General features: G+C 45.1%; 1 protein-coding gene across 4 annotated transcripts in view; it reads right to left on the bottom strand.

Moving 5' to 3' along the window:
* Cep152 (centrosomal protein 152) overlaps positions 1 to 13,233 on the bottom strand; it is a 90,206-nt gene that overhangs the window by 72,236 nt on the left and 4,737 nt on the right. For 2 of the 4 annotated variants that reach the window (XM_023724040.1, XM_023724041.1), the window contains exons 4-9: positions 8,505 to 8,608; positions 8,178 to 8,250; positions 7,851 to 8,093; positions 6,632 to 6,797; positions 3,283 to 3,423; positions 2,009 to 2,148 (exon numbers count right to left, since the gene is read on the bottom strand). In XM_023724040.1, the coding sequence (XP_023579808.1) occupies positions 2,009 to 2,148; positions 3,283 to 3,423; positions 6,632 to 6,797; positions 7,851 to 8,093; positions 8,178 to 8,250; positions 8,505 to 8,608 (867 nt within the window). Of the gene's footprint in view, positions 1 to 2,008; positions 2,149 to 3,282; positions 3,424 to 6,631; positions 6,798 to 7,850; positions 8,251 to 8,504; positions 8,609 to 13,233 lie in introns of all 4 variants that reach the window. The other 2 variants (XM_023724039.1, XM_023724038.1) reach the window with 1 other exon arrangement.

The raw sequence follows: 13,233 nt of genomic DNA, 5'->3' as shown, positions 1-13,233 counted from the left end.
TCTGTGACATCTTTATCCATCTGCCTTCCTGATGGATGGTGCCAACAGCACTGATAAATGTATTTATCATCATATCCTTTTTTTTTTTTTTTTTTTTTTGGTATTTCTGGGAAGGATCTACATACAGGGTGTTCCGGGTCTCACTACTAGACTGGACTCGTAGTGATCCACCTGTTTATAGCCTTCCAAGAGCACATGGGATTACAGGCACACGCCACCACCCCCACCCTCAATTGCCGTCTCAGCAAGCCTCAGGGGTGGGGCTGGCAAGACAGGCTTGAGGATCAAACCCCGGCCCCGTGCACCTGCTTGCAGGGGCTTTAATCCATTGAGCTATTTGGCCAGTCCACAAAATAACTTTTCTTTTTTTAAAGGGCTGGAGATATAACTCAGTGCAAAGGCCCTAGGTTTAATCCCCAGTACCACAGAGCGCAAGACAGACAGAGCCACAGGCTGAGAGACAGAGAGCCACAGATAATCCTGCATTACTCAGGCAGGCCCATATGACCACAAAGGGCTACAAGTGAGGACAACCGAGGTAGAAACGTCAGAACCAAGCAAACACAAGAGAAATGGACAATGCAAGAAAATGGACTCTTCCTATTTTTTAGTTCTTTATAAATTCTAGAGAGCAGACCTTTGCGTGCTTGTTAAGATTTTTTCCAAATCTGTGGGTTATCTTTTCACTTTGTTGGTAGTAAAGTCATATTAATATGCTGAGCTACGAAAGGCTCAAGTCAACAACTTCTGCAGATGACCCACTACTATTGTGGGCTGCTAGACTGTGTTGGATTGTTTTGCTGAATTCACACACCTATAGTACTTAGATGCCAATGGGATACCCATCTCTGTCAGGACTAAACAAAAAAAAAGGGATACAAAGGAAGGACCATCTTGTAATTGCATATACAGAATAGTTAGGTATAGTTAAGTAGCTGTATTTGTATATACAGCTACTTTTGCTTAATTCAATGAGAAGAAAGATGTGTACTGACAGTGTTTGGACAGGATATCCTGTCTGCTTCTTGTGCTATGGATAACCACTACGAAGATAACAATGTACAATATATTACTTAGTGAAACTGTTCTTTAATTAGTTTTGAAACTGTCCCATTGCTATTTGTTTCTCAAGAAAAGAAACTCTTCCCGGAGACCCAGTAAGCACTGCCGCCCTGCTGGCCTCTAGGTTTTTGACCAGTCAGAAAGATCCCTGTCAGCTGCTGGCCGCCAGAACTGAGATCCACCGGAACTGCTTCAAAGCATCAACTCTGTAGTCATCTGTCGCAGCCACAACAGTAAACACACACTTGGTGATTCTGCTACCTTTAGTTTATGCTAGTCTATTTTTTAAACAGATGCAATTTCTAACTTATGTAAGATTATTTAGCATTATAGCCTTTTACAAAGGCAACTTCACATTTGAATCTAATAAATGCATCAATTTCCAAAAATTTAAAAGTGATCCACATCAGATTAGAGGAAAAAGCGGAGACTTGAGAAAAGAAAACCTGTGAGCAGAGGCTGGTTAACAGCGTGGCAGTGAGCTGTGGCACGGGCGTTCCGGGGAGACGCGAGCAGCCAAAAGCTACATCCTGCGGAGTGCGGGGAGAAAGGGAGTCTTCAAGGTCCGCTGGCCGCCACGACCCTGCACGGCCGCACACGTGCAGCAGGGTCACTGGAAGGCCCTACGCAAGGGAAGCACAGACCGGTGGCCAGGGAGAATCTGTGGGAGGCACAAAGGACTAGAGACTAAGAGCTGACAACAGCAGGTGAGACCGTGAGGAGACGAAAAGACAGGAGTAGCACTCAAGGCAGCGGCTGACGGGGACAGGAAGACAGGAGCAGAGGCCTCAGGACGTCCAAAGAGGTCCGCCCTCCTCTGCAGCAAGAGAAGCGAGCTTGAGGTCGAGGAACCTGAAACCTCTAAACAATCCTACTCTTCTGGGCGTTTCTCAGCACATAACATTTTCACTTTACTTTTTACCATACAGAACCTTAAAATATTTACCTTTTCTTCATTGACTTTTAATGCTTGTATTTGGGTCTCCAGTGCTTTGATTTGTGCTTCAAGCTGTATCTCCCTTTCTTTCCCATCCTGAAAGAGCTTCTGTGATTCTTGAAGGCTGACGGCCAAGCCATCCTTCTCATCTAGGACATTTAAAACATTTTATAAACAATAGCTTGCTATACAGGGGCTGTAGAATCCTGGTCAGAACTGTATCAAGTGTTATTGATTGATTGATTGATTTTTTTGTGGTGGAATCAGGGATTGAACTCAGGCCCTTGCACTTGCCAGGGAAGCACTTATTCCACTGAGCCATCTCCCCAGCCCCTCAAGTGTTAGTGAATTAAATTATTTTCACACAAGTGAACTTTAGTTGATTAGAGAAAATAAGAAAAAAAAAAAGATTTAAAAAATACTTGAATGACTCGAAAAATAGTTTAGAGAACCAGCAGCACTGCCTTGAAAATCTTTACTGTATGCCCCTTGGGGCCAAACGATTGCCTCATAATTTAGCACTTTAACTGAGAAGCTACATAGGTGGAGCAAAACCTTGCTAATCAAAGGCTGTACCTGAGGACCCATCGCTTCCTAAAGGTACTCGCCATCAACTCTTTATTCAATCTTAAACTCTTCCCACAACTTTGTTCTAACAGCTCACAAGCTCTCTCAAAATCAATTTTGTGAGCATCACAGAAAAAGAGCTGGCCACTATCCACTTAATTTGAAATGAGCTGGAATTCTGTCACAAAGTTATTCAACAAATCCAAGTCAGACACTAGCCAAAATTAGAGCAGGAAGAGGGCGGCTGTGAGGCACGGTGTAGCTCCTCCCCTGCGGCATGCTGAGGCACACCTGTCACTCTTCTGTTCCAGCCTCCTGCCGGGCTCACCTGCAGGCCCAGACCACGCTGCTCGAAGGCTCGGTGAGAAGGGAGTCCTGCCCCCAGGTAGCACACGGGAGCCTGCAGCCAGCGGGGGCAGGTTGTTCTCAGCGCAGATAAAGAGTGGTCAGGGATTCTACAGCTGAGAGAGGAGAAAGGTGGCAAAACGGAAGGGAAGGAGGAAAGAAGCCTGGGACTACAAAATGTGGATTCTAGAGGGAAGCAAGCCAAGAACTCGGACGGTCCGGGCAGGAGCCTCTGACCAGACCAAGGGAGGTTAATAGAAATGAAAACACACAAAGATAAAAACCTAAAAATGCAAAATGAGGTTAGCAGACACAAGACACCTAGCCCCGCCACAGCTCATGAGTCACATGCCCAGCCCTTACCATCTTACCTTTGATCATCAGAAGCTGGTGGTTCAGATACCGAATCTGACGCTCACTGTCACTTAACTTTTCAGCTAAGTTACCCAGTTGTCTCTCTTTTGCCTTGTTAAGAACCCGAAGTTGGACAATCTGCACATTCTCTGCACAATCTGCTTTAGAATGAAAGATCACTGATCAGATCAAAACAGATCACAATATAAACATGTGGTCCCTTAGGACCATTTCTCAAATTGCAGGTACAACTTCTTACATGGTCATGAATTTGGTTTTGTGGACTGTAGCAGATTTCAAAAAATGAAGATAAAATAAAAACATATCAGAGTACATCATGTACTAAGAAAAAGTACTTTGTAGGGCCAGCCTGATAACTCAGTGGACTAAAGTGCAGAGGCCGGGGTTTGATCCCCAGCATGCCGTGCCAGCCCCGCTCCCAGGGTGCACTGTGATGGTGATTTGAGACTGGGCATGGTGGCGCAAGCCTGTAACCCCAGCACTTAGGAGGCTGAAAACAGGAGAATCACTACGAGTCCAATCTATGTGGTAAGACCCTGTAGATCCTGTACTAAATACAGAAGAAAAGTACATTGTGAAAGATTTGTTGCATTTATTGTGACAGTTGGGCCGTGGACTTGACTGTCTTAAAACCCCCAGGGGCAAGTAAAGCTCGCTCTGGGTGTGTTGGGGTGGATGGTGCTAAGGGACCTGGGGTCCTGTGCCTGCCCCCCCCCCCAGGTGCTGTCCCCTGCTCTGCTTCACGGCGGCCATGAGCTGAGCAGCCCTGCTCCCCAGACCCTCCTCCATGAGGTGTTCCCCTCTGGAGCAGCCAACCACACACTGAGGTCCCCATAACTGTGAACCAAACCAGACCTCTCCTCTCTCACATTGCCACATCAGGTATCTTATATCAGCGACAGGAAACTTGCCTAATATAGTTACATACATTTATTTATATTGCTCTGTAGTGTAGACTATAACAGTGCAGAAGATGAACCTGCAATGGGTCACTGCCACAAACATGTGACAGTCACCAGTTTTACTGTCAGCCTGAAACTACATGAACAGTGTAGTCAATTAAAAATCGGGTCGGGGAGATGGCTCAGTAGGATAAGCGCCTGACTGGCAAATGCAAGAATCTGAGTTCAATTCCTGGTTCTGCCAAAAAAAAAAAAAAAAACCTCTAAAAATCGGTACATGACAACTATAACAGAAGAGGGTAATACACTCTCATAAAATTAAAAACAAGAAAGCCACATCAGCTTCCATAACGTCATTTTTAAAGAAAATCTCAAGATACCCTTCTCAAAACATTTTATCTTCATCCAGGGTGGGAAATACGTTGTACTTAACGTGTGTCAGCACACAACTGTTGTATTAACTAGCAAATAGAGTAACAGAAGATTTGGAGGACTTCAGAAACAATAAGGTCATAGTGATTGGTACTTCAGCTACACAATGATATATACTCTTCATTTCCTGCTAGGCCAACAGTCCTGCAAGCTTGCAGACAGATGTACCTAGAAGTTTTCGCTACCTGCTAACAAAATGATCTGGTTTTCTTTTGAATGAACATATGGTTAAAAAAACCTGAAGATGACAACTCTGTCATAGGTCAAATTCCCCTCAGGCCTTCCAGTAGGGGTAGCCCAAAAGTAAACGGTCTCCAAGTTCCACCTTTCTAATTCAAACTCTTTTTTAAAAAGGCTCTCACTAATTAGCTATAGTCACCACACTTGGCTCTACCACTAAATTATTTTATTGACTTCCCAATGTCAACTTAGGCAATTATGTAACCAACTTTAAAAAAAAAAATCAACTTGATCAAATGCAGACTGCTCAGGAAGGCGAGCAGGACTAAGCAACAGAACCACAACTCAGTGCAGAGGAACAGAGGAGGCAGGCCCAGCTGTGACACTGACTCAGCCTACAGCCAGTGACACCCTGTATGCTGGCCACTTCCAGACAGGCCCCCGGTATTTGCTGCCAAGTCTTCAGAGAAACATTCCACGAACTCGTGGCAGAGAAGTCAGAGTCTCTTTGCCATAGCCTAGGTGACCCAGCGTATCTGGCTTCACATTTCCCCTATTAATTAAACAAATAGGGGCTGGGGAGATGGCTCAGTAGAATAAGCACTTGCCTGGCAAGGGCAAGAGCCTGAGTTCAATCCCCAGTTCCACTAAAAAAAGAAAAAAAGAAATACACATACATACATACATACATACACACACACACACACACACACACACTCTCTCTCTCTCACACTCACACTCGCAGTCATACTCTTAACATCTAGAATCATGATGCTCTTCATGTGCAATGGTTGGGAATTATTTAATAAGGCAGGCTACATAACAATAAAAACTAGATGCATAAACACACTAATGCTGGGTAAGCACTGTACAAGTTCTCATTTTTTTTTAATACCAAAACACTTCATTCAAAATTCTCTAGTAGAAACAAGCACTTTTCTTACTGTCCTTTATATACACTCTGCCAAAAATCAAAATGAGAACAACTGGGACAGGACTGGGGAGATAGCTTGGCGGTCTAAGCACCTGCCTGGCAAGCACAAGGACCCAGGTTCAGTACCCAGTACCGCATGTTGTGCCGGCCCCAGAATCGTGGCCCACCATGCCGACCACCAAAACCAGGGGTGGTGGGGCACGCCTGCAATCCCAGCACTGCAGAGGCTGAGACAGGAGGATCACTGCGAGTCTGAGCTGCATACTGAGACCTTGTACTAAATAAACAAACAGAACATCTGGGACATACCTAGGTCTGATTCTGAATGTAAAGTAATTGATATAAGTTGGTTCACTATTATACTGAACTGTAAAATCCAGAAAAGGGAAGACAAAATTGGCTGATTTATTAAATTTCATTTCTAAAAAATGAAGAATTTGAGAATGAGAAAACTACTTGTTTGCACAGTGAACTTCAGTAAAAAAAAAGTACAAAAACTTTGAAAACGCTTCACAAGCTAAATGACTAAGATACATACAGCAGCTAGAAAAATTTTAACTTATTTTCATGATGGAAATATCACATATATAAGAACATGGTAAATCCCATGAACGTATCTCCCACATCAACAACCAGGAAGCCCTGGCCAGGTCTGCCTCAGTACTGACGCCAACATTTATTTACTCCAAGAACATATTTTAAGTAAATTTTAGGCCTCTTCTCAGGCTATTGATAGGTATATCAGTATATGTATGGGCCTCTAAAAATAAGGGCTCTTTGAAACACCAATTATGATTCTACTATCTTATTTAAAAAATAATTCTTTCACATGCATATAAATACCCACTCGGCGTTCAAAATTTTCCCATCATAATAAAATGAATATACGATACCCACTTTCATGGGCTCCTAAAAATTGTTGCTGCAGGCCTTCAAATGTGTCGCATCCCGCTACCTCCTGGGCTGGCGAGCTACTGTCCTTGACAGGAGCTTGGTACGGTTTATATGTCACTTTATATGGCTCCAAAGCTTGACCACTGGGACCTTGTGTTGAACCAAATTGCTGTTGTGAAATGAGAAGTGAAAACGACAATTAGAATTCGGCCTTCCCTTCCAAAATTATTACACTCAGGTACCTTAATTTTATGCTATACAAGCTAACTGTGGTACAGTTACAAGTTTTTACAGACATTTTTTGCTCAAAATAGCATTGTTATTTAACACTGGCTATTCTTCCTTCGTTGTATGTTTGCGCACACCATGGAGCCAGTCCCACAAGTCAAGTTCAAGAAATCCAATGGGAGAAAAGGAATTCCAGAGATGGTATGAAAAGATTCAATCACAATGACACCGAGGCTGCCAACGTCTTGGGAACATAAGGATGAGTCCTCTCAATAATAATATCTGATACAATGCCTCAGATGTTATATTCAATTACTTGTAGCGCATTCTCCAGAGATAGAATCAAGAGAAAGTCACCACCTTGATTGGACCCAAAAAGTCACCGTCACTAAATGACCCAGGAGAGCAACCAGCAAAAGGTGACATCTGCTCTCACCAAACCGCTCTAAGAGGCAGCTGTCAACCCCTCACACAGCAAGAGCAAGGTGTTTTTCCTTTCACATTCATCTTGTCTACCGCACTGTACAAGGCAGGAGTCAACGCTCAGGGGCCTGACCTAACGTGTGTTATGAGCAGAAACAAAACTGAAGGAACTGAAGACCGGGGCCAACCTCAAATCACTGCTTCAAAGACTCTATCAAGATGCCTGCACAGCGCCTCTCACTGAGCACGGGGACCCGGCAGAAGCCGGAAGCAGCAGAAAATGCAGACAGCTCTCTGACAGACTTCACTTCTAAGTGCTCAAATAGCTGCTTCCAAAACTTCTATTTTAAACTTCTGACTTGAAGTCAAAATTGCATTCAGTCATGAACAGAAAAGGGCATGACTAACTCAGCATGAGTAAGTGCGTTTTTAGAAAGTTGTGCAGTAAAACTAATCCATCTTACCACTGCACTGCCATATGTTTCTTAAGCATTTCTGTCATGCAAATGGATACACACATATACACACACACATGCCCCAATTTTTTTAAAAGTCAAGTTCTTAACAATACCTGAAAATGGTTCCGTGGAGGATCTGAAAATCTAACGACACTGGCCGGCTGGTTACCAGGCTCCTGCTGCTGGCCACTGGCGTATGGCCTGCGGTGCTCGGGCGGGAGGTACAAGTCGGTCTGTTCGCCTCTGCCTGGAGGACTATAGCCACTTCCGCCTGCGTCCCTACCCTCTTCGGGAGGGAAGCCCGGATGTCGGTCTTCAGTTTTACTTTGACTTTCTCCCCAGCCGTTGCCACAAGCCTGTCCAACATAAGCCGGAATTTCATTACGGTGTATTAAACAAGGGCAAAACCAGCACTTTTCCTGGCCATACCAGAGACTCACATCTGCACTCGAAGATCGGGGCAGCACCTGACGCTTATCCCAGGTCAGCTCCAGTCGCTCGGAAGGATGCGGACTGAGAAAGGAAAACAAAAGCATCGGTAGTTTAGATTTGACATTTACCATTTATTTAGACAGAGAACGCAAAGAAGAACCCGAAGAGTCTAATGTCTATGTTCTACCATGTTGTCCTTCCCTGCAGCCTTCACCCCAAAATTTAAGAATCAGAATGCAATTGCATGATCATGTACATGATTATGAGCTGCAAAGGATTAAAAGAAAAAGCCTTAGAAAATGCAAACTGCAAGGGTGCGCGACCCAGGTCCTTACTGTCCCTCCAGGCCATGCTCGCTGCAGTCTGAGTCCTGGAGCTCGGGGGAGGAGAGGTCATCGTCCAGCATGTCGTGAGGAAGGTCTGTGAGCAGCTGCTGCAACTGAGGCAGGAGAGGCGTCAGCACCCCACGGCGCAAGGTCCTGGGGGCCACGGACGCTTCCACACCTCCCTCACCAAGTTCTTAAATTCCACAAGGATCATGCCCATCCCTCCCCTCAAGGAAAGGGGAACATACAATATCCGGATTTATGTTACAGGGTTTTATCTTCTACCAAGACCTTGGGCTTAAATATACCTATTACAAGAGAACTGAAAAACTTCCTTATGGAAACACAACAAGTGAGCACAGTGGTGCGGTCACTGTGTTCCGCTGTCATGGGCACACTGGAGTCTTGGGGTCCTGTATTAGCAGTAATCCGACCTCGGGGACCTGGGTGGCCAGATGCACTCTGCCAGGTGCGGAGAACGGCACAGCAGGTGGCCTGGACGCCCTTAAGCTCCCATATGTGACAGTAAACCCTTGGGGAATCCCTAATTAGTAGACAGTCACCTAACTGCAGAGATGAGAAGACACACAATACTCTGCCCCAATACAACCTTTGAGTCCCAGGACGCCGGGAGCCTCCGCTTGCTACACAGCACTCTCTCAAAAGCAGATGCGAAAACCTAGGGAGCAACTCCACTGCGCTCGCAACTGTATTCCAGAAAAAGCATCTTTTTAGCATCCTACCTCTAAGTGCTAATAAATTCAAGATTCACGTACATGTGATAAAAGAGGATGCTGAATTTCAGCATCAGCAATCATTGGGACCTTCTTCAAGTCCCAATACATGGTCCCAAAAATGTAACATTCAGAGGATTCAAATACTATGCTGCAGACAACACTTAAGGGGACCACTTCTCAGGGGTCCTCTCACTACCAGGCGGGGGTGGGCGAGCTCAGCGATGGGCGCTCACTGACGCAAGGCCTGCGCCATGGCCCCAGCGCTGAAACAAAAAGGAGAAGAAACCAAGCACCAGTTTAATTCCCAAGCTGACTAAGTCCCTCCAGAGTCTATAAATCAGTCCCATCAAATTACAGAGTGAGTGAAATTCAAAGACATAACATATGCCGTGAACCCAGGGGAAAGGGGTGCCCTTCTTCTGCGGCAAGTGAGGGCTTTTGTTCTTATTTTCTACTTTCCCTGGCACTTAACAAACTGGAATATTGGCACAGTAAACATCTACACTCTGGGTCTACAACATTTTTAAAACTTTCTTAAATAACACATATGGTAAAAAATAAACATGCCCTAAGGTTCGGGGAGATGGCTCAGTGGAATAAGTGCTTCCCTGGCAAGCGGAAGGACCTCAGTTGAATCCCCGGTTCCGCAAATAAATAAATAATAAATAAATAAATAAATATGTCGTAAGAAAGTCCTAGGTAGAACGCCCCAAACTGCTGCCCGTGTGGTGCTGAAGCGGGAGCCAGGGTGGGCACGGCACGCGCCTCGGAGGGGAGCACGCGTCCTCTCACCGCCCTGCACACTGCTGTGACTCCTGGATTACAAAAAACAGATTTGCTTAGTCCATCTGGTTTTCAAAATGAAACAAAAGAAAGATATGCTTTCAACTGAAAAGTGATTTTCACCTTTATGCTTGACACTAACGTGAACAACTGAGATCTTGATTTATTGCTACCTGGTCATGCAGGACAATCAAAAAGTACTTTTGAGAATTAGCCATATCGGAGTTGACCCAAAATACCAAAATCAGCACTCGCGCACGCGTATACACACACACACCCTCCACTAAAAATGAAACAACACATGAAGATATAAGTACACTGCTTACTTCAGATAGCAGAACAATTTTACATACACAAAATGCACTAGGAAAAAAAGCACACACCAGTGGCGTCCTGCCAACAGCCCAGCCCGTTCTACTCGTGCAGCTCTGCATTAAGGAAAACCACACCACACGACACACACACACAACACACAACACAAGGAAAACGACAGCAAAGTGAACCTTTATACTTACTGGAAGGAGTCCTGCACAGAAAGAATATTTCCTTCTAAAGCCTCGGTGAGGTTCACGCATGTAGCCTTATAATCCCGGGGACACGTGACAGGGCCAGCTGAACAGGACATTTCCCCCTCACACTGACAGGAAAGCCCACCCAACACTGAAGCACTTACTGCAGCTTTGTGCTATCACAAAACTAATAAAATTGGCTTCCATGTTAGAAAGTTAGTTTATGCACAAGTTGTTAGCAGAATGCTTCTGGGTCCGCAGCTGCTCAACTAGCAAATTCCATCCCTGTGGCACTTGAGTCTGATGTTGAACGAATATATTAAAATTTTTAATAGCTTAGTTCACCTGCAGAAGACGTCTCCATCGAGGTCTCTGGCCTGGCTGGGTCTTACCTATTCCTCACTTCTCTACCTTCAGGCCAGAGAGAAGCTAAAGGAGGACAAACGCCTCCCGCCCAGGGAAGGCCACTCAGGAGGGAGTTCCACCCTACCCAGAACCTGGGGGCGAACTGCATCCTCCCCATCCCTGCCCACGAACAAGTTTTGCTCCTGGTTATTACGTCTCACACCACAAAACACAAAACTGCCATGCTGGCCCACGTGTGTTACCAAATAGAGAATTTTAGAAAATATTAATTTTCTTCATTAAATAAACACTAACTTCCATACATGGATTTAAGGACAAAAAATAAAAAAGATAATCCTTATGAGTGACAAGATTTAACCCCACTCATAAATTTCAAAGGGCCAGCCAAATAGCTCAGTGGATTAAGCACCTGCAAGCAGGCGCAGGGGCTGGGGGTTCTATCCCCGGCCCTCCGTGCTGGCCCCACTCCTGGGCTGGGCTACACTGAGATGGCAATTGAGACTGGGCGTGGTGGACCATGCCTGTAATCCCAGCTCTTGGGAGGCTGTAAACAGGCGGATCACTATGAGTCCGATCTAGTAGTGAGACCCTGAACACCCTGTAGACCCTTCCCTAAAATGCAATAAATAAATAAATAAATTTCAAATGCAACAGATTTTTTGGGCAGCAAGTACCACAGGGGGATACTGTGGTCTACCAGCTAAATTCAATAATTTAAGAAATGCCTTCCCCCCAAAAAAGAATCTGCCACTGTTAAAGCTGCTTCTGAAATAGTCCCAAAACTCCTGACCCTGGAAAGAAACCTTTGTTCTATACAATCAAGATTATATGAATATATATATATATATATATATATTCCCCAAAACTAACATAATCATAATGTATTCAAAACATATACCAATAAATAAATGCATAACTTCTCTTCCTTTACTCTGTTTCTTTCCTAGAAAGGACAAAAGCTGCCTTTAAATCAAAGAGCTTCCTCAGCAAAACGTTTCACAGTACCCTTATTTTCAGGGAAGAAGGAAAGCAAGACAGAGACAGGTAAACCCTGTTAGGATTTGCAACTTCAATTAACTAAACAGACTGTGGTCTTAGGCCCTGTAATCCCTGGTGCTCACGAAGGCAAGTGTTCTCAGATTACAAACCACAAGAGAGTCTTCTCCCCAGAGAAGAGCAGCGGCCAGAGCGGCCACCAGTCCACCAGTCGCCTTCCTCTGGAGCAGCTAGAGGGCATGCACACCGCTGCGAAGAGCCTGCTCTGGTAAGCAGTGCGCGCTGAAACAATGCCTTCACGGGGATCTGCAAAGCAGGGCCTGTCTTAACCCAAGAACCAAATTTAAAATCTACTCACAAAAGCACAATCTGGGAAGGTCAAAGGCCCAAAATAGCTTGGCAGCTACGTCTTTAGCTTATGAATTATGGTGTGTTCAAATGCAAAAAAAAAGGGGGGGAAAGGAAATGTGACCGTCCTTGAAAAAGACCTGTACAGTAGGGGGAACCCACAAGACACGATCCAGGAACAGAGTAGAAATGGCTACAGACAGGCATAAGAAAAAATATATTAACACGCAACCATTTGGTTCTTGAATTTTTTGATGGAACAAAAAATCCCACTGAGTAAGCCAAATAATATGGAATGTAAATAAAACGGCTTTACAACTCCCTCTAGTAGAACAAGACACAAAGGGTCCCCATAAGCACATCAACAAGGCAGGAAAGAGGGAGAAAAAAAAAAAAAAGAGGGAGAAGCAGGCGGTAGGAGCCATGGCTCTGGGCACAGGACGGCCAGGAGCTGCTCGGTTCCACTGGAGCAGCAGCACTAGGGCCGAGGCGGCATCGCTGGGGCGGGGCGGCTCTGTGTCTGCCAGCTGCTTCCTGCCTCTCAAGATCAGTGCCAACAACCAGTGCCATCAAGCGTTGCCTGGACAGCACAGACAACCAAGTGTTTCGGCCCGCAGTCACTGGTTCCCGGATATGTGCACACACACAGCTCATTGTACTGCCCACAACCAAGAAGAGTTACTTCTGGTAGCACAGCAGAAGGCCGGTGACACTCCCAGAGGACAGCCGACCTGAATAAGCTGTGGCTCTCCAGTAACTTAGAAGCTTAGAATGACCGTTCTCATCACCAAAATGACAACACGCCTGTCACAGCCCACTAAGAAATCATGAGGAGTAATGACTTCAGGTGGAAGCGTTTCTGCAGGGCCCCAGTATTACATCAGGAACAGGTTAAGGGCTTTTGAATTCTCTTGTGGGTCAGCTTTATCAGTAAGTTTGGTTAAAGTAGCCCAGGTGAGTCCTACTACATAGATGACATTGGTGGCTTTATTCTGTTAC

Source organism: Octodon degus, unplaced genomic scaffold (genome assembly GCF_000260255.1).
Source record: "Octodon degus isolate 3935 unplaced genomic scaffold, OctDeg1.0 scaffold00105, whole genome shotgun sequence".
Lineage (NCBI taxonomy): Eukaryota > Metazoa > Chordata > Mammalia > Rodentia > Octodontidae > Octodon > Octodon degus.
The sequence above is the reverse complement of the archived record's forward strand: the minus strand, read 5'-3'. Positions and strand labels throughout refer to the sequence as shown.